Source organism: Poecilia formosa, unplaced genomic scaffold, assembly GCF_000485575.1.
Source record: "Poecilia formosa unplaced genomic scaffold, Poecilia_formosa-5.1.2 Scaffold191, whole genome shotgun sequence".
Taxonomy (NCBI): Eukaryota; Metazoa; Chordata; class Actinopteri; order Cyprinodontiformes; family Poeciliidae; genus Poecilia; species Poecilia formosa.
The window spans coordinates 455,414-481,036 of NW_006800130.1; the positions used below are offsets into that span (position 1 = coordinate 455,414).

At 36.8% G+C, this 25,623-nt stretch overlaps 1 protein-coding gene across 4 annotated transcripts in view; it reads left to right on the forward strand.

Annotated features, from left to right (window-relative positions):
* The window catches only part of sema4ba (sema domain, immunoglobulin domain (Ig), transmembrane domain (TM) and short cytoplasmic domain, (semaphorin) 4Ba), a 54,175-nt gene that overhangs the window by 21,325 nt on the left and 7,227 nt on the right, over positions 1-25,623 (forward strand). For 2 of the 4 annotated variants that reach the window (XM_016678819.1, XM_007566394.2), the window contains exons 2-8: positions 10,200-10,579; positions 21,396-21,556; positions 21,765-21,827; positions 22,298-22,396; positions 22,943-23,054; positions 23,384-23,500; positions 23,730-23,887. In XM_016678819.1, coding sequence (XP_016534305.1) covers positions 10,462-10,579; positions 21,396-21,556; positions 21,765-21,827; positions 22,298-22,396; positions 22,943-23,054; positions 23,384-23,500; positions 23,730-23,887 — 828 coding nt within the window. In that variant the 5' untranslated portion in view covers positions 10,200-10,461. The remainder of the gene's footprint in view (positions 1-10,199; positions 10,580-21,395; positions 21,557-21,764; positions 21,828-22,297; positions 22,397-22,942; positions 23,055-23,383; positions 23,501-23,729; positions 23,888-25,623) is intronic. The other 2 variants (XM_016678820.1, XM_007566395.2) reach the window with 1 other exon arrangement.

Sequence of the window (25,623 nt, forward strand, 5' to 3'; positions counted from 1 at the left end):
ATTCTAATGTGGTCAATATGGCAACCGAAGAGGTCAAAGACAGAAAAACCCGACTAGAGTAATGCTAAACTTTTGAGATAATGTCTAATAAGAGTATTTCATTTCTGCACATGCACTAAAGGAATGATTATCCATTTACAATTTGTTTACCAACAGCATACTTCAAGTTGTTGACTCCTCTTGTTCTCTTTGCTGTTTTATCAGCTCTGCATACCATTCGCAACTCTCAACAGATTTAAAAAAGCACACTGTCTCTTGGATTAATCTGTTTTAGAGGGTTAAGAATTTCAAGACGCTTTCTAGCTAGACTTACTGTGCATCTGTTTGAGCTCAGGGCATCATAAATCAAAATTATACTATAAACAGTTCCCACATGTATAATTTTAGATAGTGTGCCATAAATGATTGAAGACTGAACATGAACCTTGTTACATGGGCCTGAATGAACAGGCAATTCCATGATTTAATACTGATCGTTTCTCAGAAATCTTCTTTGGACATGTCAACATTTTTTTTTTGAATTTTTTTATTAATTTTTTTGCATAATCTTTATTGATAGCAGAACACATCAACACAATCAAAGCTGATTTTGAGCAAATTTTCCCTCGCCATTATCCTTTTCAGAGGAGACAAATTTGGAGTGACGCCATTTCCTTCTTCTCTGTTGAACAAGTCGTTTAAGTTTGTAGAACCTTGAAGAGCGTGTCTTCTAGTGGTTTGAGACAATCTCAACACAAAACTCTAGAGTTCTGTAGAAGGATTGTCTCTGGACCATGTGGAGAAATGTCCACTCTGAGCCCTTTATCGGCCTCACACAGTGACGGATGCAAGCAGCTCTTTGCCCAGTGGCCTATAGCCTGAGCTTCTGTTTAAGCCTCTAAGCTACGGGAATGCGTGCAGCTTCTTGCAGCCGACATCAAGGGGGAGCAGCCACGCCGCTTTGTTTACAGCTTTTTCATGGATGCCACACCAGCCGAATCAATTTCAGTGAGCATAAATGTGTCAGAGCCTTTTCTGTTGATTGAATGCTCCATGAATTTGTAAGGGCAAAAAAAAAAAAAAAAAAAAAAAGAAAAGGAAAGTTTAATTTTTATTAAACCCATTGCTGCAAAGGTTTATAAAAAAAAAAAAAAAAAAAAAAAAAAGGGTCGCTCATTTTCTCTAGTCAATTTATCCATAACTGACAGTTATCTAGTCTAAAATTTCAACAAGGTTTTGCTGTTTGTTTTAATTTACTCTGCAGTATTTTTATTTGCAGTATATCCTCTGATTGACAAAATACACACAATAACATATGAAGGGGCCAAACAAGATGGCAGGAAATGAGGTGGAATGTCAAAAATTAAGCTTAAAGGGATAGTTTGGACTTTTAAAGTCAGGTTTGGTAAAATGTTGCTATCTTATGTGCAGCATCAGCTGTAAAGCTGTAGATTTAGCTGATGAGAATCCAGCTAATGACTAGTCTGAAGGGAGCCCATATTAATATAAAACTCTTTCATTTCCAAACAACTTTAACTTCAAAAAACATCACAATGGTTAACGCAAACAACAATTAATGAACATTTAAACTGTCCATACAGTTGTGCTGGATGCTGATTTGCACACAAGGCAATTATTACAGAGGGAATGGTATGCTATCACGTACCGTATCTTCCTCTGTGAACTGAGAAATGAACATCTATAGTGTTTCCAGTCCCAGTAACCCTTCCCTTAAATTGCTATAATAATATTGGCTTTGGTGTTTCTTTACTTTATATGACACTTACTTTTATCTGCTGGCATGCCGACTCAAACCTGCATTTACTGTGTAAAGGTTGCTGGCTTCTTTGTAATAATGGCTCTGCATAAATGATGACATTTAAAAGGTTTATAAAATAGTGTTTGCAAGAATTGCTATGGTGTTTTTGAAGTTTAAAGTTGCTTTAAGATGGAAGAATTCTCCTGTGGACCTGGGCCCTCCCTACCTGGCTGTCAGCTTCCTAGATTTATATTAAATCAAAACTCCAGCAACATATTAGCTGTAAATCCATTTAGCGTTATCACAATAAAAATCTGGGCCATACCTTTAACAGTGCACTTCAAAAGTCTTTTTTTGGAAGAATTTTTCAAAGAATTGATCTTTAATGCTGTACAGGAAATATGCCTCCATATTTGAAATTAAAAGATGGAAAACGTACTGGAAGAAGAACACAAACACCTGATTAAGCACACAGTTAGCATGTCTGGCGCAGATTGTCGGTTTTATAAGGAAGAGTTAAACATTTGTGTAATATTTGCAAATGATGAAACTCAGAACCTTGACAAATTTCCATTTTTATTTGTATAGCTGAGATCAAAATGAACAATTTGGGTTAATGGAAAATCAAACTGGTTTTTTTTTTTTTTTATAAACCTTCTTTTTTAATGAACAGAGACATTTCAAATGGGACTGAACGTTTCAACAGGCCTGACCTACTTACCAGCAGCCAGGTCTGAAACTCTGAAACGGCTCTTCACCTTTTTCTGGCAGCAGTCAGGAACTCTAATAAAAACACAGGCCCTAGATATATATATATTTTTTTTATCTATTTTTTTTTCAATTTCTCCTTATTAGACTGGACTGCATATGGGCATACTTTCTATCAAATGCAGCATAGAGCTCTTATTTCATCTGTGTTTGTTTGCAAGCCGTCATATTTTATTAGAAAACATCTTGGACTGTATTATATTCTTTTCCCACAGACAGACAGTAGTTTTTCTACAGTGAGCTTTGGTTCCTCAGTAAATCTGTCAACGTAATTGTTAATTTACAATGGTTAAATAAGGTAGAGAATGCCGCCGGGCCATCCGCTGCTATTCATTCGCAATACCTATTTAAGAACTGAAAAGGCTGCAATGTAAGCAGCCTGACCAACTGTCAGCATATCACGTAGCGCAGATAAAAATTCTAAAGGATCTTCCTTTTGAATTTTTTCAGTGTAACACGACACCCCAGATGGTTCACAAATGTAGCTACTGAATGTTGCATGAAGAAAGATTTTTTAACTTTAGACAACATAAGGAGTTTGATGCACGAATGCCTTATTGAACCTAAAAATGTCAAATGATCTCGAAGTACCTCAAATAAATTTTTACATTAGTAAAAACGAAAATAGCACTGATTAATGTTCAGTGAATTAAATGCTGTAATGTGAAACTTAGTTGCCTTCTCAGCATTAGAGCATGAAAGGTGTCTCAGACGTATGAATGTTAAGGTTCCCAGAACAGGGTGTGACTCTACAGTAGAAAAGACTTTGGAAAAGAAATAGGCCATTTCAGCAAGATCAACAGTGCAGGCTCCTTCCTCAAAGTGGATCAACTTACACTGATTTAAAAAAAATTAATAAATAAATAAAAAAGCTGAAAGGGGCACAGAGGAAGAAAAAGAAGCTTTTGCCTTCTTCTCCTCCTTCATGCTAGAGGGTTTATTAATGACAACATGTTGGCAATTTTAAGCCAGGTTAAGCTCTGTCAGATGTGTTTTGACGGGAGATTTGGCTGAATCGCCTGAAAAAGTTAAGTACAAAATCGTGACAGGCTCATTATATCTTTTTTATTTGCAAGATTAGTCACTTTCAGGTAATTTCTGCTTTGCAAAAGTATTTATAAATCTTGGACCTTTTCACATCTTGTTCAATACCAACAACGTTCAGTTTGTTTTTTGTTTTTTTTACATTTTTGCCCTTTCTTTCTGTCATCCCCCCAACAGCACCATCATATGTTATTATGGGATTGATGTCTTCAGGTGGTTATGTAGTGTTAGTTTTCTGCACTTGAAAGACCAAAACATGTTTGTGCTCATCCAAACTTTGGACTTTCTTCCAGATCTTTACTCTATTGCTTATCTAGAAGCAACATGTAAACTGGACATCATATGAGTTTCTTTCAACAACACTGTCTAAATGTAGGATTTTTATCTGTGAAAGGTTCTCTATAAATAAACATTGTTGAGCTCTACTTTTTGTTATCCTGGCCATTGCCTTCCTATGCATTTCCACTCTATTCTAATCTCCCTTTAGTCTGAAATTTCTCCCATTAAACTTGATTTCTCCAGTTGAAATTAAACTGAGCCAGTCGCCGAACAGAAACAGAAGTTGAGAACGACGATGTCGATTTTCAGCGCTGGTTTGGAATTGTGGTCTGAGTCCACGCCTCCAGCAAGAAATTGAGACGAGACTCCAGACACTCTGTATGAAGAAAAGCATAGAACAAGGGGCTGGGTTTTAACAGGTCAACTTTGTGTTTGTCTATAAAATACATTTGCATTCGTAGGTGATATAATATAGAAAAGTTCAAGGGGCATGGATACCATTGCAGGGTGTTATAGGATGTACGATTTTTGCTGGGAAACCTTTAGTAAAGACTATTTTTGTCCTTTTCTTTGCTTTTCTTCATCCCTACGTTTTCACAATTAAGATTTTTCTCTCTGTCACGGAGCTCGTGCTGCTGTTCTTTCACAGACTCTGGCATTAAAAGCTATGGCAGACTCAGCGACAGACCTCGGAGCTTCACTGCTTGACATTTCATCAGCGAGCCTCGTCTGCAGTCTGTGCATGTGTTATGGAAATTGGTGCAGAGGGGAAATTGAATGAAATCGAATATCTTTTCAGACATTTGAACTTCTGAGGGATGATTTAAGCACTTGTGTTACTTTTAACTTTTTAAAGACGGATCTAATGATATGTTCTCAGTCACTTTCACAGCCATGTATTCCACTAATCTGCCAATGCGTTCCTATCTTATTTTAGCTTTGTGTACAATATTTAGGAAAATCAGCACTTTTGACAAAAAAAAAGACCGTTTCTGACCTGGTGTCATAAGCCTTTCCATACAGAAAGCAAGTTTGATGCATTGAACTCCTCTGGCGCTTGAGTTCAAAATGTCCCTTATCTTTGTTCAATAGTTTAATAAGATTTTAATTAGGCAATTAAAAGTCTTTGGAGTAGCATATAGTCATAATTACTGCTGTATGCTTCACTCTGAGATGAACGGGCCATTAATTATTCTGAACAGGGTCTGGGGATTGGACGTAAAATGGGTCAATCAAGAAGGAGTATTTTTTATTTTTTTTAAGTAGTCATCTGATCACAGATACAGACGTTTTCTTATAACACTAACTAGAAGCAGAATGATGTTGCAGCAGCTGTTTTTGATCTACTGTTCTCCAGCTCCGAACTAATGACTCACAACTGAGATCAGATATTGAAATCAAAATGCATTGCTTGTTACAATTCCAGTTTTTTAAAATGTTTTAATAATTGCTCCGATTCAAGCTTTAGAAAGGTGCTTTTTATTTCTTTTGTTTCCTGACAAACCTCCCTTTCTTAAATGGCATCTTCTCCAATCTTTCCCCTTTTGAAGGGTGAAATTGAGTGCCCTTCTCAGCGGTTCAGCAACTAAATTTAAGAATATTTTGTGCAAATAAATTCACAAAAATGGAAAAACAAAGTCTGAAAATAGTTTCTAGATGATATAATAATCACATTGTCTCCTTGGTGTTTTTCTTTCTTCTTTCAATTTTCTTTTTCAACCTATCACCCATAAAGCCTAATCTTTTGCAGATTTGCATACGATACTGCATAAAATCCCAATAAATCCACTGAAGTTTGGAATGGAGTGGTTTGAAAAAATATGTGGTGTTTTTTGATGTTTGCGTCATTCACTACAATTGCAGATGTGTGTATGTATATGCATAAGATTTTTATGAAGCAGCACAATGAGTAAGTTAACTCATCATTAGAACTTACGAAGTGTGTCGAAGCAATAGTTGGACCTCTGAAACTTTGCACAATGTTATCTTAATAGTGATCCCACACAGCTCACCTGATAAATCAGACACTCTGTCCATCTGTGCGGTCAGACATGCTCTTCTATTTAAATCTCTCCAGGCAGATGACACTCTCCATATCTCACACCTGGTTTATGTCACACAACTGACTGTTCTTTAGTGATGCGGAGCAGTTTTGGGCATGGGGTGGGGGGTTTGCAGTTTGAATCATAAGCTGAAGGTCACACGTGGAAACACGTAACCTGAGGTGATCCGTGTTCATCTGCATACAGGTGGCTTTTTGACACGCATGGCATGCCAAGAGGTCACGTTTATGATTCGGCACTATTCCAGACAATGTGTTGAGCACTGACCCATGCTGTTCTACTGAAATAGTAAATGTTAATGGTCCCACCACCTGTTTCAGCTGTGCTGCTATTTATACCATTCACACTCACAGAAGTGAAGCTGTCATGGAGAAGCTTTTTCAGTATATATATATAGTTCTGGGAAACTCCCAGTTTCGTTATATGTAACAGTTATTTCCTCTTCTCTGAAATTCCTTGTTGTGTAATGCTTTGACAAAGTGGCAAAAACATAGCATTTAAACGTTTTTTTGCACTAAAATATATCTTTGTTAGAAGTGTTTATATCAGTTTAACATCACAAGCAGCTATTTCTGTTTCCTCTTCGCTGTACTCTGACAGATTTGCATATTTTAGGTGGTTCTCATTGCCATTTCAGCTCCACGTGTTAATGAATCAGTGCTTTTCTCATGATAAATTCTCACCCAGTTTCCTGCAGAACATTCCTCTGCCTGATTCAACAGTTTCTCTCTCTAATCAGTCACATTCACTTTAAGGAGGACTCTTGCTTCCACTGTCATATGATAGTCTAGTTAGCAGAAACCAGACCAATGGATTAGTGGGATATTGGGTTCAGACATGGTTTGGATGGCAAAACTCTATACTTTTACAAACTGAAAGCTCTGCAAACTATAGACTTTTCAATTGCATATTTGAAGGATAAACAGGTTCCAGCAGTACAAGTTCCCTCTGAATTTATGGTAGATATTTTTACTGCGGTAAAGCGTAAATTTCAAAGACCATAGTGAACAAACCTATGGGTAGGTTTTATTCATTTATGCATTATTTAAATATGTATATCAGCGGGAAAGAACTCATTAAAGTCAAAAATTTGTTTTGCAAAAACACCTTGGCAAAACCGGCAAGACCACAAAAAATTGTTTCAGGTTGTAAGACATGTTTGTGTGGCATTTAGTAAACAAGACACTGCATGAACAAATGTATGGTGGACTCTAGACAGATAAAAGAATAGACAAATGCAGAGCTGAATGATGCACAAAGACATATTATATCCCATACTCCTTCAGACCAAAAACAAACCATAGCATAGTGCAAATCAACAGCTTACTGACATTTTATAAATCGTAAAATGCATAAAAGTTGAGGGAGTCCTTTATATTCAATGTGAAAGTTTGACAAATGAAAAAAAAAATGATGTCAAACGGATAAGTCTAATGTGTTGCTGAAGGCAGTGCAGAGAGGAATGTACGAGCACTGTAGGAGGAGATGGTAGACAGAGAGCTTGGAGAGCATCATCCAGAGCGGGAGCACACTATCATGTCTGTGTAGAGGGTGAAAGGGATGATTCAGTTTATGCATCATGCAGGCGAGAGCAGTGAAGTGCAGAGTTGCATGTAGATTTCTCTGCTGTCTGAGGCGCCCTTGTTCTCACACCCTCCAACTTTCTCTACATTCTTCGGTCAGATTCCTGCTGGTTTCCTTTGCTGACTGATACACAAACCAAGAATTAATGATATATCCCTGGTTTTCAATATGACTCTGCTGCATAAATAAGCATTTTCTTCTTTCCTTTGCAGTCTTTCCTGCTTTCCAAACACCCTCCGCCACGCTCAGATTCAGACTGCTCCATTTATAACGAGCAGCCGAGTGCTTATTGACTAAAATTCTGGATCTCCATGACAGAAACCAGGAATAGACTCCCTCACTATGGTCTGCCATTGATTTCCACAGCTCACATGAAACTGAATCTCCATTTGGTTGCGTCTGAGGAGCTTCTTGTGGCAGGTGTAATGGAGCATTTGAGGTTGTAACTGGGATGTCCGTACTAAGGTTTTCCTTTACGCCTCACTGTGTTCTGCAGACTTACATCAATGAATTACCCTTTAACTCTATTACTGGTATAATAGATAGCTGTTGGCTTTATTGGTGAGAAGATTAAATAGTTTTTTTTTTTTTTTTCTTTTTACAATATCAGTGTAGATATTAAAGCGGAAAATGAAAATAAATGAATATAATCTCTGTTGATTTTTACAAATGAACTAGATTTAATATATAAGCTTTCTTCTTGGGCACCAAAGCTGAAATTTGATAAACAGTCTCTCATTTATAAAAAGATCTCTTAGTAAGACCTTCAATACAGAGATTTCAAAGTCTTTTTTTTTTTTTTTTGCTTTAAGCTGACTTACTAGCACTAACGGAACAAGGAAGGCCATCTTTTATTAGTATTCAGTTATTTAAATTACTGACCTTACTCAGTGACACAGAGCAAGGTCACATTTTCAGCTGACTTTTAACTCCTGTTAAATGGAACAGTTTTTTTCAATAACTAATGTTGTGAGATGTTTATAAAAAAGAGGCATTTTCTATGTTTGGCATATATTTCTTCCTGTATAAGTCTGGTTGTGTTTCAAACTTGTACCAACAGACTTTTAGTGATACGTGTGCTACACTTGTCTTGGCTGTGTTGTTGTTTAAGCCAACTGGCAACAGTGTTCTACAATTTATCACAAATTGTATATTTTGTGATATATTTCATTGTGAGTCAAAGTAAGTAATGGTTTGCTGACAAAACTTAAAGTTGCTTTCAAAACATTGCACGGTGCCTTTACATTCTTCGTCTTAATTTCTTTCTTTTTTTTTTTTTCTTTTTTTTTTCATTTTTCCCCAAACACAATTGTTTTAATTTATTACATCCAGAGCTGTTCTTAGCTTAACCCAATTAAAATGTCCCATATAAATATTTTTTTTTCTTTTTTTGTTCAGTCAGAATTTATTTTACTTTGTCTTCTCTTGTGACCCTTATACATTTGGGAAAATTTGTGTTTTCAATTGCTCATAAGCAGCCACTTGTTTATGTTTTTGGGGGTTTAAGATTCCACTGCATTCCTTTTCCCCTAAGTCTCTAGACGATGTTCCTGCACTGTCATGTAAAGTTTGCAAGGGAATGAGTGCAGGAACATATTCTCTTCTGACTGCAGTCACGCCGTAGGGTAAAGGGAGCAAGCGAGCTTTGGATTCAACATTGCAGAGTGACTGTCCCATGTCAATTACACTTGCTGCAATTACTTTCCTAAACATAAGGCGTTGCTGTGGGGAGAATAATTCAGTGATACAGCAAGGTTACCAGCAGAAGAATAGTGTTTACACAAAGCAGTTCATAGAGAGCAATGAATCTGAACCTTTAGCACAAGTACCACAGGTGATAGCTTGCCTTCAAAAGTACTCAGAGGTAATTTTGGTATTAGATTTGGAAGGTGGATATGAACGGATTAAGTGTGATATGAAACTACTAAACAACAGCAGCTTAAAAGATCAGTTGCTCAAGCACATTAATTGTTGCTTTATCAGAAACCTCTCAGTAGAAAATTGCTTTGAAGAAGGTTATAAGAACTTGCGGACGACAGTAAGCCAACAACAATTGCAGGTGGCTGCTTCTGCTGTGTTCAGTTTACCTCTGAAGTTGTAACTTGCACCTGGATATGACATCAAATTCAGTTTAACTGAGTTCTAGTTCCAAATGCAATAACCTGTGGGATTTGCTCATTTATCCAGTCAATAACGAGGACTGGAAAAATGTATTTGTTATAGTAAACAAATAAGTTGTTTACTATAGCAATGTATTTTCCTGCACATCGCACTTTCAAACACACAATACTACGAAGCATTCATGTTTCTGAAGGTTTTATTGTGGTACAAATTACCAAAAGCGGAAACAAAAACAAAAATTAAAAAAATAAATCCTACGATACTACTTCCTCAAAATGCATTTCAGTGCAATTTTGTGGTACTGTATTTGTCATAAAACACTCAAGACCCTCTGACATATAAATAAAAGAAGACATAATCTTCTGAGAATTTAATAAGTATTTGAAATGCATTGCTCTAATCAACACAACCACAAAGATGCTAAATATTCAAGCAAGATATTCTTATGAATAAGGATATTTTTGCTTCACAGTAAGCAAAGTGGCTTGATAAATGCCTGATCAGCTGTTAAATAATTAATTTTTGTAGAAAATGATAGTATGTGCAAATTAGCTCATACAACATTCTAACACAATGTCATGTTTTTTTCTTCTTCTTCAAAGGTACCTGTTGAGACCCTGCAGTTTGGTGTTTGTATAGAAGAGGTTTTCTTCTGTGCTCTTAAGGTCAACTATTATAAAATCAAACAACAAGGAGTTTCCTCTCTTCCCAACAATTTCACCAGATTTCCATCTGAAGCGCCTGGAGCTGCAAGGGAAGAGAGAGGCCACGAAAGGAGATAAACAGAAACAGGCACGCTTCATGAATTCCCCCAAAACCTAAACGAGACAAATAGTACAAGTTGGCTGGTGGACCTGCGGTGGCATGTGGACGATGAGTATGGCTTGGCTGTGTCTCCCAGCCTACACTGTCCTACTTCTCGGTTTCCTTCATCTGGCTGTCACAGAAAATGATGTCACTCCGCGCCTCAGCTTTCCCTACAGTAAGTCCCTTCTTTAAATAACTATGACATTTACTACATCTATAAGGTTTTTTTTTTTTTCACTTCTTACTGACACTAGTGACATTTAGTTGAATAGATTAGACAGGAAATGGGTAGAGAAAGAGGGGAAAGACACCCAGAACAGGATCCAGATTTGGGAATCGAACCCTCGGTTCACATTTGATACTTGTCTCCTACATAAGGAGTACACAGCCAATAGATTTCCTATCACCAGTTTCTCCCACCTTTCAACTTCTCTAGATTTATTATAAATCTCATTTTCTCATCTTTTGGTAGGTTTGTTGTTGTTCTGCATCATCCCTTCAGTGAAACACAGGTTGCCTCTCCCGACTAATCGGAGTACTTCTGAGGACTTCATTTATATATATGTCAAGGAAGGGGGCTGAGTACTACTGAGCACCACACCCTCTCGATTTTTAAAACATTATATTTAGCAGCAGTGTATGATACCTTTTAATGGGATAGCACATGCAAATACTGTTGAAATACAGTGAAAATTGTGGTCGTGACATGACAAAATGTGAAAGAGTTCATGAGGCATGGATGCTTTTGCAAGGAATGCATTTCGAATCATAATAGCGCCTTATGCAACATGCAGATGCCCAAGGCTCCAAATGTGGTTGTATCAGATCCTTTTATGTGAACTGCAACATTTGGCCAAATGTCAATCAATCGTCAAATAAAACTATGAATGGAGAGAGAAAAAAAAAAAAAAAAAAACTTTACCAACCTGTTGATTTTGGTAGCATTTAACTGCAAGTGAGAGTTGGTTCTGCTGAGTTTCTGTCGGTCAGACATATTTACATACAAACCTGTGGTTGTTGTAACTCACTCCATAAATTCACTCAGGCCTTGGGTGTTACTGCTTTTATCAAAAATATATCTTTTCATGCTTGCAAAACTGACTTGAAACTTTGAAACATGTTGAATATTCCTGTCAGCTTTCACTGAAAATATATCTGAACTCACCCAAGGCAAGTCTGTGCAAGTGTATTGATAGTTCCAGACACAAGGCAATTCAGAGTATTTTACATTTAAGTATTTGTAAAAATTACATTGCTGGAGGATAAGAAAAAAAAAAAGTAAAATTGGACTAAAGAATAGAATTGATTTTTCAGTATAAATAGGTCAGTCAAAGGTAACTATGAAAGAACTCTGGGTTTCAGCGTCATGCTATTTTATGTGATTTATGGTCATACAGCTAGACCATGTAGAAAAATTCATAACCGTGAATCAGATTATTGTTGGGATGCAGAGGAGATGACAAGTTGGATCTCACCAAAAATTACACCTTATTATCTCCATGGAAATTAAACGCAATGACACATTAAGGAATTAGTGTAAGATTGTGATGTTTGAACTGTGGTGAGTGACTCATGGTCAGGCTTCGTTAGTGTATGTCACAGAAGATTGTGTGGAAGGATCTCGTTGAGTGCTTTTATATAGTCCTCTGATTCCCTTTTCAGCCCAGGACTACTCAGCGCTTTCAGAAAGTTGAGCCTGTCTGAGCTTGCGCCTTGTCTACATGTTGGACTTTTTACCTGAACATATAATCTCTCTCACCTCCCCTGCCTCTGCAGAGCACACAGAGGCTGAGTGTTTCACAACAACACACATCATCAATCATTTTGTGAAAAGATGCTTTATGCGCTCGTCTGTTCTGCTGCAAAGATTTGCTTTTAGGGCGTGCAGCCAGAGTTAAACAACACCATAAAACATGCATGATTCACATGCCTCAAGTTCTCAGTATATAAACTGATGGATACAGTCTTTGAGACCGATGCCAGTCAAAGTTGGTTGTTTTGTTCTCTGTCTTGTAGGTTTGCAATAAGGCTAATAAGGCCCATAATCAGCCTGTGCAGTAACATAAGTCACTTTTAACAATGAATTAATTATATTTCTATACGGATGGCAGCTCTGAATGCAAATGATTTGTTCAAAAACACATCTTGTTGCACTTAGAAGGTCTGCAGATCACGAAATAAGGAAAATCCTGAGTTTCAGTATGCGAATGAAGGTCAGCAGAGCTTTGATAAACGCTGCCTTGCTTTGGTAACGTCAGTTCTGCTACGCTGACATTTTCCAGTCTCCCCGCAGAAAGTCTTTGTCACATTGTATATACAGTATCAAAGCAGAATGCAGAACCACAAGCCTCAGGGACATGAACTTTATACAGCAAAAACTGTCGGGCCTCGTCACGGCTTCCGGTGCTCGCTGTCCTATCTGGATGCCTGCTAGCTTGACATCTTGCATGCCTAAACTGTGCCAGCTTGGGAAAGCCAGAGAACCGGCTGGCTGATCTTCATCGGTAGCATTCTCATTTGCTAATGTCCCCTCCACTTCCCTCTGGGTCCCTCTGGATCCCCCTGGTTCCCTCCTCTGCCTTAATGAAGAGGGTAATCTGCCACGAATAATGAATGGGGATTTGTATGTGTTATGGTGTGAACACTTGTCTGGTTCTCATTATGTGCCTATCAGCACGGATCATGGGTTCATGGAGTAAAGCCTGCAACTGCCTTTCTCTCTGCTTTTGTTCCAGACTTTAATGTAGACCATGCTGAAGGGCTTTGTGAGTTGGAGTACTTTTTAAAGGCACACCTATAAGCCCTCCCCCTCCTCTATTTATTCCCCGTTGATCCCTCTGTGACAATCCAAGTGACCATGGTTCTTTATTTTGGGTTAGGGGCATGCCTGCAGCCATGCTGTGAGCGAGAAAGTTTTCACTATTTAAATGTTCAAATTAGTTAAATTAGCCAGTCTGCAGTAGCTTCAAATGACAGCAGTGTCAAGTGATATTACAACCTTATAATGCTGTTGCTGTCTGAAAAGTATGTTTACGTGGGATTTTTATGTTTTTTTTTCAGTTTGAGTGTAAGTGTTATTTACTCTGTAGTACAGATGCACTTATGTGATCTTTTTTTTTCCATGGAGAAGTTCTTAACCTTGTTCAATATACTTTGTCACAGCAAAATTACAGATAAAAGATGTAGTGCTGCAAACATGTGATAACTACATCAACAAAATTAGTAATTGTTAGGTAACATAAAGCATTTTTTCCTAAAGACTATCTGGGTTAGAAAAGTATATATTTTTTAATCTAAAAGTGTATTAAATGAGTTTGGATTCTTGTATTAATAATAAAAATTAAATAATTTTTGTTGTGTCTTATTTCTATCATTTTTATTTCAAAACCTCTGTATCTATCTGAATTGCATCAATATTTTCTATGGAGCCAGTCTGCACATTGTGAAAATTGTTTTTTGTTTTTTTTTTCTATTTGATGATTCCATGAATAAACCATTTCTAGCTAGCTCCTCAAGCTAAAATTTGTACAAAAGGACATCATAGTATTCACTCAAGCCCCACTTTATTAGATACACCTTCCAAATAATTAAGTTTTAACTCTGTCATAATGTAATAGCAACACTCATAGTTGTTTAAATCTCCTTTCTTTCTCATTCTGATGCTCAGTTTGAGGTTAAAAGTCATTTTAATTGTATCTAGATGCTTAAATGCATTAGGTTGCTGACTGTCATACACATGGGGTCAGTGGCTGTACATCCTAATATGGGTTTCTTTCATTTCTGATGTGGAAGTGCCATGAAGGTCACATTTTAAGCTCTAATAATTATCGTAAATAGTATGTTTTGAATGCATATCGTAAGTTTTTGTTTTGCTGGTACACTTGTGTTTCTTCATAACATCACAATGTCCATATTGTGCATATAATCCTGCACCTATTGACCTCTGCAAAGCTGCTTTCCATACAAGGTGCTTTTTGTGCTTAGCGAGTGTAATTGCTCAGAACAAATAGTAAGGTCTTAGTGCTGTGCTGCACTTAGAAACAGGTCGGGACCTCCTGTACAGCCCCTCTGTTCCTAATGCTCCAGAACCAGAGGAAGGGGGTCATGGTGAGTTCCTGATGAACCACCACCTGCTTAACATTATTACGGTTAATTCAGCATTTGTTGTTCCCTGAATGAACAAGGACTGCCTCATGAGAAAACGCCTCTCCTGAGGTGCGTTCCTTTTTGATAATTTATTAGAGCAAAGCGCTGTTTATGTTTACAGATTAGCAGGATTCCTGCAATGTCACACTGTGGTGTTGTAAATCGCACCACTAAAGCTTATATTGTTAATCCATGCCGTGTGAATATGTAAAACGTGTCTTTATTCTGCCTTCCCCTCATTGTCCATCACACTTGCAGATATTTGTAGTTCTCACACCATGACATTATTAGAAACTGGCAAAGATACTGTATTGTCCCCAGAGATGGTGCTGTAGGGACGACATCTTACTAACTAAATTCAGCCCCACAGTTTACCAACACAAACAGCAGGCTCACTACTTGGCCAGAGGAACTTCTCAGCCTCTTGGCCTTTTCATAATGCACTCCAGATGCTCCAGTCCCTGTCCTTTAGCTTTACTGGTTCACTCTCCCACACAATTATCCATTCAGGACGAGCTTTTAAAAGCAAGCTTTAAAATACTTGGGATAATCCAGTTAGTGCTCCACTGTGGCTGTTTTGTGTCTTACAAGACAATTTGACACTGCTATAGGTTGACCCCTTGTTAAAGGTTTCTGCCTCTGTGGTCGCTGCTTAAATGACTCCCCATCCTGTGAAAGCAGCAGTGAAAGGATTAAAACTACACAGAGTTTTCTTCTTTATGCCTAGTATGTAGGAAATCGTCCCTTTGCTCTCACATTTTCTGCACAATGCAAAACCTATTCTTAATGTAAGCTGTCAGTTTCCATAGTCATGTAGCTTTCTCTGTGGGTATTTCTGTAATGAATACATACAGATTTGTTTATCCACTTTGGGTTTGTGAGTTTGCCTCTTTAATAAGTCCTGCTGTTCTAAAACCATTATTTGCTAGCATTACCTGGAGCTCCCTGAGACATTGCAATGTAGGTCATCTTAATGCTCAGAAGACTGGAAATGGGCTGTCTGATGTCCCTTAAAGATGATCCGCCTTAAATGTGTTGCTTGATACAAATTGGACGATGGCACTTTCTTTCTGAGCATACAAAGATCACATGGAGTTAGTCAAGGCTCCATTCTTGGGCCACATGTATCCTATATCTATGTTCCATGTAGCTCAGATTGTGAAGTACTGAAAGATCTCTTTGTATATGACAGAAAATAAACAAGTCCCTTTTTTTGGCCCCAAAAATGGATAGTTAGGGATCAGAAATCTAAATCTACACTCAATGAGGTTAAAAACCAAAAAGTAAGAAACAAAGGCGTTATAAATTCAGACATACATTTTAACATACATTATGTCTATACATAAATCAGTAGGTTATTTTCAGTAAGTTGAATTTGTTACGGTCACATGAATTGGTTTCTGTGTAAAATAAATGAGGTATCTGCAGCTCATCCAAAGTGTTGATGCCACAGCCAGGACCAACATCTGTTTTTTCAGCCTATTGGTAAAATGCTAACTTTTAAACATTAACAAGGTGATACATAATTTTCCTAAACTCCTCAACTCTAGGACAGACACCTCTAAAACATAAGATGCACAGAGACTGTTGACTGCAACTTTATCTGTTCATTTGATCATGCCTGGTATTTATTTGTATTTATTTGTCTTAAAATTGCCTTTATCTATAGTACTTTTATCTAAAAGTTACTAGGTGTTTTATTCCATTTCTTGTTTCAATTTATTTTCCTTTAATTTGTTAATTTGTTGTTCTGTGAAGCACATGGAATTGCCTCATGTATGAATTGTGGTCTACAAAAACTGGTCTCATCTTTTTTTTTATTATCACTGTTTTTGGTGAAGTTGGCAAACATGACAACTGTAGCAAGTACATTATTGTGAATTACAATTATTATGCAATAAGCATATTCCTAGTGGTAAAAAAAATGATTTGTGATATTATCAGTGATATTTAAATCAAATCAAATCAAGCTTGTTTTTGTGTGTGGTAATGTTCCGCTGAACTCACTTGTAAACGAGTTGATATATAAATAACAAAAAAAGGCACCATTTAGTCAGATACAGTTCTGACTCTACAAAAGAAAGCCTTTAGCTCACTATCAGTAAAGGACAGAACACACTTCCTTTCAAAGATGTTCCACATTCAATAAATCCTGCAAATGTTCACTTCTGCTTCAATGTAGCCTGAGTTTTACGAACTAAATCTATAAAACCATCTTTTCCCAGTACAAATAGACCTATTGTGTTGTAGTTCACAATTATGTTTGCCACAGTTAATGGCACCCAAGACACTGATTATTAGAATGCTAAAGCAAGTAATTTGTACAGTACAATTCATACACAAAGCAAATCAAAGCTGACCAAATAGAATCGAATGGGACTCCCTTAAACTTTATAATAATCTGTTCTGAAAAAAGATTTTCAAGTCCATCCAAGACAGTTTTCAGGAAATTTAACAGTCATTTGTAGAAATTACTTTTAATTACATAATAATGGCTATGATGCTTTATTGCTTGCAGCTGCAGAGTGTGCAGTTCATGGCTTGGTGGGAAAAGGTCACAGATGAAGTGCTATAACCACACAAAGCTGCTCTCACAAAGTCCATCATCAGAGGTCTACTATCAGCGACATGATGAGATGTAAAGCCTCCAGCTCTGCCTACCAATGTGTTGGTATAATTTATTCAGTTGCCACTGGATAGATGTCATCTGTCTGATCACTTTCTGCTTATTGTTCACATCAGTAGAGCACAATTATTAGAAAACAAAGATCCTTTGTTTTTAGGCTTTACTAATTTAGCATTTAGACTAAGAAGATACAATGAAAAACATACAAAACCAGCTGCATAAACCACAGAAATTAGACAGAGATGGGAATAGGGTGATTTTTTTTCTTGTCGATCAGTAAACTACTGATTAGCCAATCAGAAAAATAATAATTCAATATTTATTTCTGTTCAGTTGATGTATCAAATGCAAGCAGCACTAGGTTGCATTAGTCACAAATCTCTTCGGTGTTCAGTTGTTAAAGGAAAAACAGCTAAAGATAGTCGCTGTATATTCAGTCCTTGACATTAGCTGCTTTTAAAATAAATACTCAATAAACATAAGGAATTGTAATATAGATTGCTTTTAGTTAAAGGAGAAAGAAAATCTAAATTGTTTGAAAAAACACACATTAGAACTTAACTATAAATTTATAATCTACATGATCATCTTCCAGTAAGGTTTTGAGATGTTTTCAGTATAAATTCGAATAATATTCAAATTTCTTTGTAACTGATTTACTTTTATTTGACAAACTTACTGCTGGAAACCTGTTTTGAGCAGAAACTGTCCAAGAATAATCAGCAAGCTTGATCTGGACAAAGTACAAGTCAACAAAGTCACTGTTCCTAAAGTGCAGGTAGTTGTTGTTGTTTTTCCAAGTTGTTTTTATAGATAAACTCTCAGTATCTCTCCTACAAAACAAAATTCCCTCATTTTCTTCTACTTGCCAGGAAGATCTAAAAAAATCTGTCATATCTTATAGAAAAACAAGGAATTTTGTTGAGGAGTTTGCACGCTACGGGAATACATTTGTGCTAAAAAGATTGTGCAATGTTGACATAGTTTTTATTGCCTGACTTACTTAGCATAAATTTTGACAATGATTTAGTATAAAATGTTGTTGTTGTTTTTTTGGTTCACATAAAAACAAATCTCTGAACTGAAAACTAAATTCCTTGTAAGGCAGTTTGGCTCTTAAAAGAACAAACAAGGTTAGTAATTTAGACAGATTGCAGTAATACTGGTGTACCTCGTCAGTAATGGCCTGATGTTTGCATCTGCTTTATTTGGTTCTCTATCACAGATACAAGCTGTCCTTATATTCATAAGTGCCTCCATTTGACTCTAATGTTTCCCTTCATCTGCTGAGCACCTCAGATTGTGTTGTGCAGAAATGCCGCCAGGAAAAGGAGCTCAGACGGTCAAACATTTAGTCTTAGATTCCTTTTAAGAAGCTCAATCCACTTGTTAACTTTGCTCATTAGAAAGGAAACCGGTCTGCTCATGGGCTGACTAATGAGTTACTTCAAAAACCATGTTTCTGTTCTTCACTGTTGGTCCTGTTAACAAAATTAAGAGACCTTTCACAAAAGTTTTTATTCCATCTTGAGTTTGAGACAGAGTGAAAGAATTTGGAAGAGAAAGTCTTTTTGATTCAGAAGGATCAGAACCACTTTTTGTCATTAGATTTATAAAAGCCACCACTGCCTTATGTCTCCTGTAAATGTTTAACTAATCTTGCAGTGACAGACCAAAACCAAAAGACATTACAGAATTTAATGTGTTTTACAGCACTGTCAGCTTATTTGTCAGATTAGAAGTAGCTTTTGAAAATAACTTTATAATAATAATAATAATAATAATAAATAATAATCTTTAAGATAGCATTAAAGATAATTTTCTTTAAGTCCACTTTTTGTACAAAAAAGGTAGGATCTGGAGTGTGACGTGCTATGACATTAGTGGCATTATAAAACACAAGAATAAATAAATAAGTGTAACTAAAAAAAAAAAAACAATTTTGCTCATTAGCATACTTGCATGTCATCTGACATTTTGTGGCCTGTATTTAAAGCAGTTTTAAAATAACTTACCAAATTTGTGTTTTGTTTTTGTTTTTTTCTTATCTCCGTTGATAGCCTAGCCTCAATTTAACCTACAACTTAAATTTAGATGGTTGAACTTAATCATTGCTTTCTTTTTTCAGTTCTCCCACAATCTTTTATTAAAATAATGCAAAATGTGTAAAATGCTTCACTGCAAAAGATTATTTACTTTAATAAAGTCATAAAAGTATATATTTTTTTTATTTACAAAACAACCCAATATATAAATATGCAATTGTCTAAGTTGGTTTTCTTTCACAGCTGTGGTGTTCCAGTTTGCCAGAATTGATCTCATTGCAGAAAACAACTCTGAAGTTATTTTTGAGTAAAAGAAAAAACAGAATCATTTTATGCTCATGTTCGTGATAAAGGAAACAAAACGAGTTGCAGAATACAACGGAGCAGCCGTTCATTTATCCTGTAGTGCTACTGAAAAGCCCCTTGTGGGTACATGTACGTGGAGCATTGCCTCTTGTGGATTCACAGACAGATTTAACTACAATATGGCTCAGTGTTGCCGTGGCGATGGACTCCTATTAACATGTTGTTTTCCCGGAGGAGAGGAAGTCTCTCAACCTGCTGTAGAACCAAGACGCGGTTAAATTAGGACACACATACTGCAGGGTGGTTGAGCTTCTTATGAGTAGAATTTAAAGACTCTTCCTGGAGTGAGTTGGTTAAACGTAGAAAAAAGTATCTTAAATTGTTGCCAGCAGCATCTGGGGTTCAATCTACTCTGATACCAACATAGATAAAACACAACTGAATTGGATTCTGCACTATAATGCATCACTGTCTTCTTTTTTTTTTTTTTTCGCATGTGGTTATTCCATTAAGTTATGTTTTGAATTAAATCAGTATCCCTTTATAAGACAAACAGTTTAAGGCTCATATTAGGAGTGAAACATGGCGTTAAGACCCTACTTTTCACCTCATTAAATGCTCAGTCCCTTAAAGCAGTAGCTGAAAGTTGAATCAGACTCTTCATTTCAAGCAAAATCCCATTAGAAGCGAACAATCCAAAAGGATCTTCTTAAGTGTTTTTTTTTTTTTTTAAAGCTCTTTGATATGTTATTTTTCCTTCAGTTGTCATACTTTTAGGGGCAGAGGTTCAGTCCCTTCAAGTTTCCATCAGCTCCCACGCTCTGTTTACGTTGGCATGCAATTAAGGCAACTCGTTCAAGCTGAGCCTGTGCTGATGGGCCGTAAATCCAAGAAACACGTGGGCTAATAAATCATCAGCAGGAGAGATTTAGGGAGCTGATGATTCAACCTTTGTCTCTTTATTGAATCATGACCACTTAGGCAGTAACACTGTTTAACTGTAACAGATGCATGAGTCTTTATGTCCTGCATGAAAAAAAAAAAAAGATACACATAATGACATTTATTTCCTGACTTGATGTGAATCTGTTACTAATATTTGTTTTTTTTGTTTGTTTTTTTTTTCCCAAAAACTATTGTGGTAGTTAAACAAATGCAAGGAATTAATTTGATATTATTTCATACGATAATTTACCCCCAGGGTGTTTCTATTCCATTCTAATTTACTCCATGGTCAGCAATGTTACTCCATCATATTTATCCACCATCGGTCTCCTTGGTAACTAACTACTTTACGGGATAATGTTGTAGTGGTAATTTTTATTGCTTTTTGTGTTATTGCTCTGGGTTTGAACTCAAATATTCATCACTGCATAAGTGTATAAGTTACAATGCAGATGCTTTGCCATCGGTACATAAGGACATTAACCGCCACCACTAGTGCATAAGAAGACATTGCTATAAATATTTTTTTTGTATACTTACAGTTGTAAATAATTCACCCTTTATACCAAAGTAATGATTGACATTATTCTCAGAACTAAATATTTAGTAATTAATTGAAATTCACAAGAGGAGATGTTTTTTCTACAATTGGAGTGAAATGATGTCCTGAACCAATCATGTATTTTATTTTTATTTTTGAATAATTGTTCACAAAACCTATTTTTGAATGTTTAAGCTGTAGTTGTTTTATGCTTTCCTGCTATTTTAAAGGGTAGCTCTTACTGCCATACCAGATGTCAAATCATATATGTAGCCTGTTGATTTGTTCATAGTGATGATTCCACATAATGCATTTACATATGATGACTGAAGAAAATCCAATTAATATTACTTACAATGACCACCTTTCTGTTTCTGGCCAGACGCAAAGGAAAGGACAACCAGAAGCTTTTCAGCCAACGGGGTCTTCAACTTCACCTCCCTCCTGCTCAGCAGTGAAGACAACATGCTGTATATCGGTGCCCGGGAGATTCTGTTTGCTCTCAACCTCTCTGATATCAGTGCAGCGAAACTACAAAGAAATGTAAGAGCCTGCGTGCTGCAACCTTTAAACTGCACTGTGATGTTAAGCATATAAATATGAATGTAGCTCCTTGAATCCCTCATGTAAGGCGGAAATTTGGCAATAGGGATTAAGTGATCACAAGAGAGCAAGCGGAATGTTATGCTTCACAGTGATAAAGATATAGTTTAAATAACACAGCATTTTTTTTATTTTTTTTTTCCTGCAGCTCACGTGGAAAACTCCAGAGAGGAAGAGAGACGAGTGCAGTTTCAAAGGCAAAGATCTTCAGGCGAGTCAACTGTTGGTTTGAAGTGCACATAGCTGAACTCACATGGCTCAAACATTATTTACTGAACTTTAGCCCTCACTGCTGCTGAATGACATTTGGGAACCAAGCCCAGGCCAGGACAGAAACCCGGACATTTCCTGTCATCTTGGAACTTTCCTTCTCATAACAATGGGGTTTTTCCCTTCCTTTTCAAACACACTGTTTTATTGCGCTTTTGTTAAACTTCTTTACTTTAGATCTGAACCTTTGACACTGGAGCATGTTTGCAAAGGGAAATGGAGCTTGTGTAAATGGGGGGAGTTCAAATTACTGTGCAAAAACAAAACATTTGATCTTTATTTTAAACTTTGCGCCTTTTTCTCTAATCTCTATATTATATAATATAATTTAATATAATATACATTGTTGCTTTTTACTTGTATAGCAGCTGGAAAATTTATAATAAACCCTTCTTTGTCTTTTTAAAACAGAGGGACTGCTTCAACTACATAAAGATTTTACTGAAAATGAACAGCACTCATCTGTACATATGCGGGACGTACGCCTTCAGCCCAATGTGTGCCTACATTGTAAGTTTCCACCCTTTCAAAGATATCCCATCTGTGCAGTAGCCTTGCTTCTGCATTTCTTTAAGATTTAAAGACGGCGATAATGTTTGTCTTCCCTCATAAAAGGTGATTAGTCAGATACAGGACTTTGCATGGGATTCATTTATTTGATTTTAGTGGAACATCATCTCAAATCTGATGCATCCCACTTCCTGCCTCTCCACTCGCTCAGCAGTCTGTCTGAGTGAGACGTGCAGACCAGTCAGATACAATATGCGTGCATTATTTTATTAGCTTGGATGTCCACGGGGATAAGATGAAAATATATAATGCATGTAATCAGTTTACATAAGAATCGATCTGGTTTTTATACATTTTCTTCAGATCTTTTAGTGCCTTTTAGAACAAGCCAGAACAAACAAACATTACTGACCTGCACTTCAACTTTGGCCAAAGACTGACCACCTTTTAGAGCAAAATCTGACAGAGAGGTTACTGTCAACTTAGAGCTTCGCCTTTCCAATTCGCTTATCACATGTGCCGTGTGTATGTGTGCTTGCCCCTCAGAGGACTGCGGACTTCTCGTTTGTCAAAAGTGATGCTGGTGAGATTGTTACAGAGGACGGACGCAGCCGCTGCCCATTCAACCCAGACTACAAGTCCACTGCCATCATGGCTGGTAGGTTTATACAAATTGAAGACCACACACTGGTTGTGTTACCCAGCAGAAACCATATATATATATTGCTCTAGGTGTGTTTTTGAAGATGGAATGACACAAACATATCCTTAAAGGGATGCTAGTTTGGAAAAAATGTGTTTCACAACTTAGAAATTTGGGAGTAAGGGGTTGATAACCACCAAGCTTTGTTAAAAGTTTCAAGATGCACATTCGGTGATGTCAGCGATAAAAACTGTAAGATATTCTCTGGATTTCATTACTATGCGACGCAGAAACATTTTTTTTCTTTTGGAGAAACATTGTGATCATTCTTGTCTGCATTGCAGATGGGGAGCTGTATGCCGGCACAGTCAGTAATTTCCAAGGAAATGAACCCATAATCTACAAAAGCTTGAGCCAGGGAACTGCTCTGAAAACCGAAAACTCTCTCAACTGGCTTCAAGGTACGTTGGTGTAGCTGTGAAGCAATGCTTTTCATCATATCTCTCAAGTGATAACATTTCTATTGTACAATGGATAAATACTCAGCTTTAAAACAGAGTGCCAGAAATGCTGCGTGATCAGTCTACAATGGGAAACCATCTTCTGTCCCTGCTGGATGTGGATTTCACTCAGCAGTGAGGATGTATGTTCCCAGATCCCAGTGTGACGGTATTGTTACTTTCCTTTCAGACCCAGCCTTTGTTGGCTCAGCTTACATACAGGAGAGCCTGCCCAAGGGCAACCTTGTGGGCGATGACGATAAGATTTACTTCTTCTTCAGTGAAGCAGGGAAGGAGTTTGATTTCTTTGACAACACTGTCGTGTCACGCATCGCTCGCGTGTGTAAGGTGAGTGATACTACAGGGCAGACATTTCCATCTGAGGATGCTTTTATATCCTCAAGCAACATCTAGCCCTGCAGTCGCTTTAGGATTATATCGAACCCGATGGAGGCGAGGGCTTGTTTGTCTGTTTCATGTATTTGTTCTCAGTCTCCCTCCTCTAAATGTACATGCATCATCTTCGTAAAGCTGCTTTTCAGCTTAAATACATCTTGTGTGGCTTCCACTCCTACTGGGTGGTGATATAGGGAAAACATGTCCCTTCCATCTGTCTGCTTTGTTTGATTTTATTTATTTATTATTATTTTTTTTTTTCGAAATCTCATCTTTAAATTCCCAAGGAACAAATGTTTGTCTTCAGATCTGGATTCAGTAAACAGACACAGCGGCTTCAGTTGTAGTATTTGAGTTTATCAGCTGTGGAATGTTGACCTTACAAAATATTTGTTAAAGACGGCAAGTATTTACATGCTTCTGAAATACTCATATTATCATTGCAGCTCAGACAAATGTATGGCGACCTTTCACCCAGAAATATTTCTACAAATACCATGAAAATGTTATTCACAGACTTTTTAGATTTAGATGTAACCTCTTATACTAAACTGTTTCCCTCCTACACCTTCTCCAATGCATCAACATGACTGTCTATTAAGATGTGTCAAAGTATTTTTCATATGAATTATCCATAAATTGAATGGTTAATTTGTTAAACCATATTTGGACTGTCCTTTCATTCAGTGGAATAATTATATCATCTGAACTTGAAAAAAGAAGCAACTCCAGCCAGGAGAAAGTGATTCATCTACATGAACGTTTATTTACAGTCTTTGGTCCTCCCTAAGTTTAAAAGACATGCAAGGAAACATTACTTATCTAAAATATATTTCCTAATTGTTCACCAACACTGGCTGCATGTCTGACAAAGTCCTCATCTGATTGGCTGGTTTTCTGGTCGGAAACTGCCAGCTGTGTTGAGAGACTCAAACACAACCCGTGAAGAAGAACCAGTGGGAAACTCCAGTTGAGTCAGAGCAAGCCCTGATGAGTTTGCTAGACTAGACAGATTTTTTTTTGTTTTTTGTGGTGTATCGCTTTGATACAGTTGTCAGAATTTTGCTTTTCTTTAAAAGTGTTAAAAAAGTATCTTTGAAAGTTGTTGTTTTTTTTTGTTTTTTTTCCCCCATTCATATCACTGCCTTAACATCCTGCAAGCCAAAGACGCAGCACTAGACTTGGTGTTCTTTTCTCTGTCCCTCTGCCCAAACTGTTTGGCAGTTATGAAGGCCTTTGAAGGCTTTTCTTTGGAACTCTGAACAAGCAGTAAAACAATTTATTATAAAAAAAGCATTTGACCAACCTAGAAAACGTATTGTTAATTTCTTATTCAGCAAACTTTAACACTTTCCCCAATTGCTATACTCTGTAGAATTTGAGAAGAATTAATTTTTTAATCAGTCCTCCATCTCATGTTGTTATCATAAATAAATAAATGAATTAATAAATAAATTATTTAGATATATGATGGACACAGAAAGATAAAAGTATTTCTTAGGAAGGATTTTTTTTACAGATTATAAAATAAATAAGTCAAATTAGGAGTGTTCATGTAAGTATGTAAAGATACACTGAAACATACTAAACTTCTATAAATGTTTTGTATTTCTTTGGGGGATTTAACATGACTAATTCAAGCTTACAGACTGAACTGATGTTAGACAAAGTTCAGCTCCTGGGCATTA